Source organism: Strongylocentrotus purpuratus, unplaced genomic scaffold (genome assembly GCF_000002235.5).
Source record: "Strongylocentrotus purpuratus isolate Spur 01 unplaced genomic scaffold, Spur_5.0 spur5_scaffold_2, whole genome shotgun sequence".
Taxonomy (NCBI): Eukaryota; Metazoa; Echinodermata; class Echinoidea; order Camarodonta; family Strongylocentrotidae; genus Strongylocentrotus; species Strongylocentrotus purpuratus.
Window position 1 is genome coordinate 20,999,269 of NW_022145605.1, and position 3,846 is coordinate 21,003,114.

At 42.4% G+C, this 3,846-nt stretch overlaps 1 protein-coding gene across 1 annotated transcript; it reads left to right on the top strand.

The window, feature by feature from the left end:
* Positions 1–396: 396 nt before the first annotated feature.
* On the top strand, positions 397–3,623 carry LOC763407 (bis(5'-nucleosyl)-tetraphosphatase, symmetrical). The gene is made up of 3 exons (XM_030991944.1): positions 397–523; positions 1,160–1,467; positions 2,396–3,623. The coding sequence occupies exons 2-3, from the start codon at positions 1,437–1,439 to the stop codon at positions 3,520–3,522; spliced, it is 1,158 nt and encodes a 385-aa protein (XP_030847804.1). The 5' UTR covers positions 397–523; positions 1,160–1,436; the 3' UTR covers positions 3,523–3,623.
* Positions 3,624–3,846: the final 223 nt, after the last annotated feature.

A 3,846-nucleotide genomic window follows, 5' to 3' on the forward strand; every position in this document is an offset into this window, starting at 1 on the left:
CCAGATCCTCATTTTAAACGACTGATGCGAAAGACTAGTCGACGCACCCTTTCGAGAAAAGCCCCCCCCCCCCCCCCCCGCTTTTATCGAAAGGGTGTGTTAAAACGGTACTCCGCTCTCAACGCACCCTTTCGAGAAAAGCGGGGGGCCTTTATCGAATGGGTGCGTTGAGCACACCACACCGCGCCGCGCCGCACCGCACCCTTTCGATGAAAGCCGTTTATACCTCCCAATTAACTTTTATATCGACACATTTTGTAGGTAAAATAGCCAAATATTTAACAATTATATAGTAGTAGTCTACAGTAGCCCCTTTGGCCTTCGAATATATCGATATCCCAAATGTTATTTTCTAGTCTATATTCTCCATAGAGATTTTCGCATAATGTAGACTACTGAAATTATAGACTATCACGTCTGTTGGGACCTGGCAACACTGACCGATTTACGCCTGGAATTTCACTAATCCTCTCATACATCCTAGTTTTAGATGGCTATAAAGCAACAATAAAATAATCAGCAGGTAATTGTACATATAATTTGTTGTTGGTGTTCATGGTGACGTTTATATCCTCTTTTCTGTGCTATTATAACGATCAATAGACAACTTCAAAATGCTACGACTATTTTACTGTAGCCCCATGTATTGACAATTTTGCTATTCAGTACATGTATGCGCGATGTCATGTGTGGCATGGGCATGGCAGAAACCGTCAATTTTGTTGTACCCCAAACTTTATTTGATGATAAGATATACAAATATTCCTTTTCAAGGGACATAGCAATAGAATCTGTTCTATTTTTGTTAGATTTATGGCCTATCAATGAGATATGTGTGGGAATTCCAAACTCATTTGCCAAACCATGCGAAAGTCTAGAAGTCTACAGTCTAGAAAGTCTATCTAAAATCTAACAGTCTCCCTCAAAAAAAAACTGAAAAGGGGAAAATCAAATCTGCCATAATTTCCTGGAGATACTATTGACTCGATGTAGAAACTATGCTGTAATGACCAACTCAATCCAGCTCCATGTAAAGACGTATGGTAATGTCATTCTTTGAGTTGGAAAGTGAGAAAAATGTAATTTTTAGTTTTACATTCATATTTCTCTTCCCCTCCCCCCTCTCTCTCTCTCTTTTTAATTTTAAAAATAAATCCAGGCTGATGAATTGCTGCATGGTGTTGGATGTAATTCATCATCCCCCCCCCCCCCACCAAGGCCAGCACAAGGTCAAATCGGCTCGACACCGGCATCTCCATCATTCTATTTGACCAACCGGTGGACAGACGAGGGACTCCTTGCTCTTCCGGACAGAGTTGAAAATGTGGACATCAGGATGGATAATTGATGCAGAGTATATCATATCAGGCTAGAGAGAGCTAACTGGCTTGTTTAAAGTATACTTCTCCCTATGGTCCCTTGCTAGTTAGACCAACATGGGTTTGTGCTTCTCACTATGTAAAGATGGTATGTATTTCTTTCTCTTGTATAATTTTGATGAATAAAGAATGTGTTAGAAAGTTAAAGACCGTCAATACTACTTGGCCAGAAGGGATTAGACCACACAGCGAGGTCACTGACTGGTGGCTATCTCATTAACTCAGCTCTCAACTAACATAAGAAAAGAGGATCATGGGGGACCAACAGGCACCGATTGGGGAATTTTTCTATATAGAGGGAGCAAGCAGCTCCAAGTAGGACAGGGGGGCTTTAAAACTCACATTCATAGTTTGATAATGATATGTGAAAATGAGATGTTTATCATAGTTAAGTATTACAGACAGATGTAGCTATTTCTTTTTTTTTGGACCCCCCCCCCCCCCCCCCCCCCCCCCCCCCCCCCCCCCCCCCCCCCCCCCCCCCCCCCCCCCCCCCCCCCCCCCCCCCCCCCCCCCCCCCCCCCCCCCCCCTCCCTAAGCTAGTTGACAAAATAGCAACTATAGACAATGTGTTTAGTGTGAACATACAATATCCATGTCTTCTTGTAAGATTTTTCTGCTCACTTGTGAAGTAAATATTTGAGTAGCAGAGTACATTGTGCCATAACTCCCAAATTCAATCTGTTAACACTAGACAGACATAATTCATACCCAACTCTTCCCTCCTCCCTCCAACAAATGTTACTCACTTGTATTTCATTATTGTAATAAAGAAGGTTATTGCAAAGGGGTGGAGTTAAATTATTCTCTCTTATATTTAAAAAAAAGGAAAAAGAGAATAAGCACAACATTTTTCTGGCCAAATAAAATGAGAAGTTTTTAAAAGGCTACATAAAAATTTCAAGGTAATAAAGTGAATTCATAATCTTTTCCTTCCAAATAAGAGTGTCTAATCTCCAATAATCTGTCATGAAAATACAACTTTGTTTTTATTATTTTTTGCCTTGTTTTGACAGATGAGGAAATAGGGGACATTCAAAGGACTACTGAAGATAACAGGTTAGCTAGAGATGGCCAGATAGCTGAAGAAGACAAGACAGCTAAATATAGACAAATCACTGAAGGTGACCGGATGGCCATAGATGAAGAGACAACTAAAGAGGACCAGAAAGTTTCAGTAGACCAGTTAGCAAGAGATGACCAGGTAGTTGTAGAAGATGAGATAGGTCAAGGAGATGACGTGGCAGGACATGACGCGAAAGCAGAGGATAAAATGATAAATGAAGAAGAATACATTTCAGAACTTTGCAGAAAATATTCTGCAGACAGACCAATACCTGAAGAGGAAGCGGAACTCTTCCTCAAAGAGTTGACCTTTCCTATACCAACCAAACCTCATCTCACCCTGAGCGAAGATGATGTTGCTGGCAAGAGAATCTTCGTGATTGGTGATGTTCACGGTTGCTATGATAACCTCCTAACTCTCCTGCACGTTGCTGATATTGACAAGAACCCCAATGCGCTGCTGATTTTTGTCGGAGACATCATCAACAAAGGTCCCAAGAGTTTGGAGGTTCTCAATTTCGTCCGCTCGTCAAACTCTTACTCCGTCATGGGAAACCACGAACGAGCTGCAGTCAGGAAACTGCGTCTCATAAAGATGAATGTTGGATACGAGCCAAAGGCCTCCAAGCAGTGGCTGCATGACTTGAATGGAAGTGATTATGAGTACTTGCAGGAGCTGCCCTACACCATCAGTATACCTAGTCTCAATGCCGTCATCGTCCATGGAGGACTCCTGCCAGGTAAACCCTTGGAGGAACACACCCAAGACGAGATGCTCCTGATGAGGAACATCATCGTGGAAGGCAACGAGCTGAAAGCTACCAAGCACATCAGCCAAGGGCAGCTCTGGGGTGAGCTCTGGAAAGGTCCTCGGCATGTCTACTTTGGTCACCATGCCCTAGAGGGACTACAGAGGTACCCTTACGCAACGGGTCTAGACACGGGATGCGTGTACCACGGATCACTCACAGGGGTGTTCCTTACTGGAGATAAGAAGTTGGTGTCCGTCAAAAACGAGGGCTGCAGAAATAAGGAAGTGATCCAATCTGAAGAAGGAGATCCAGGTGCAGCGATGTAGTCTAGACCAATCTCGGGTTTGTGCCATTTCATTTAGGTCTTGGCCTCCACATTGAGGCACATCCCTTGAAGGTTCTGTTTTATGTGTTTGAATGATAAATACAAGTTCAGGGAATAATTTTCCTCAAATTTTTGATTAGCAATTTCAGCCGATGGATAAATATTTCAAATGAAATTCTGTACTTTTCTATGGAAGAAAACTGCTACACAAAAGATAATTTGTATAGCAGTCATGCAAAAATGCATAGCAAATTGCGATGCGATACCAGGAAAATTATTCCCTGAAGTTGTGAAATCGTTCATAGATCTGCATTATTGCTGCTCA

Excerpts from the sequence above, each read along its gene's own strand:
- LOC763407 (XM_030991944.1), top strand. The coding sequence starts at position 1,437 with ATGGGTTTGTGCTTCTCACTATGTAAAGATG. Across the intron at positions 1,468-2,395 it reads CTTCTCACTATGTAAAGATG|ATGAGGAAATAGGGGACATT; the intron begins GTATGTATTTCT and ends TTGTTTTGACAG.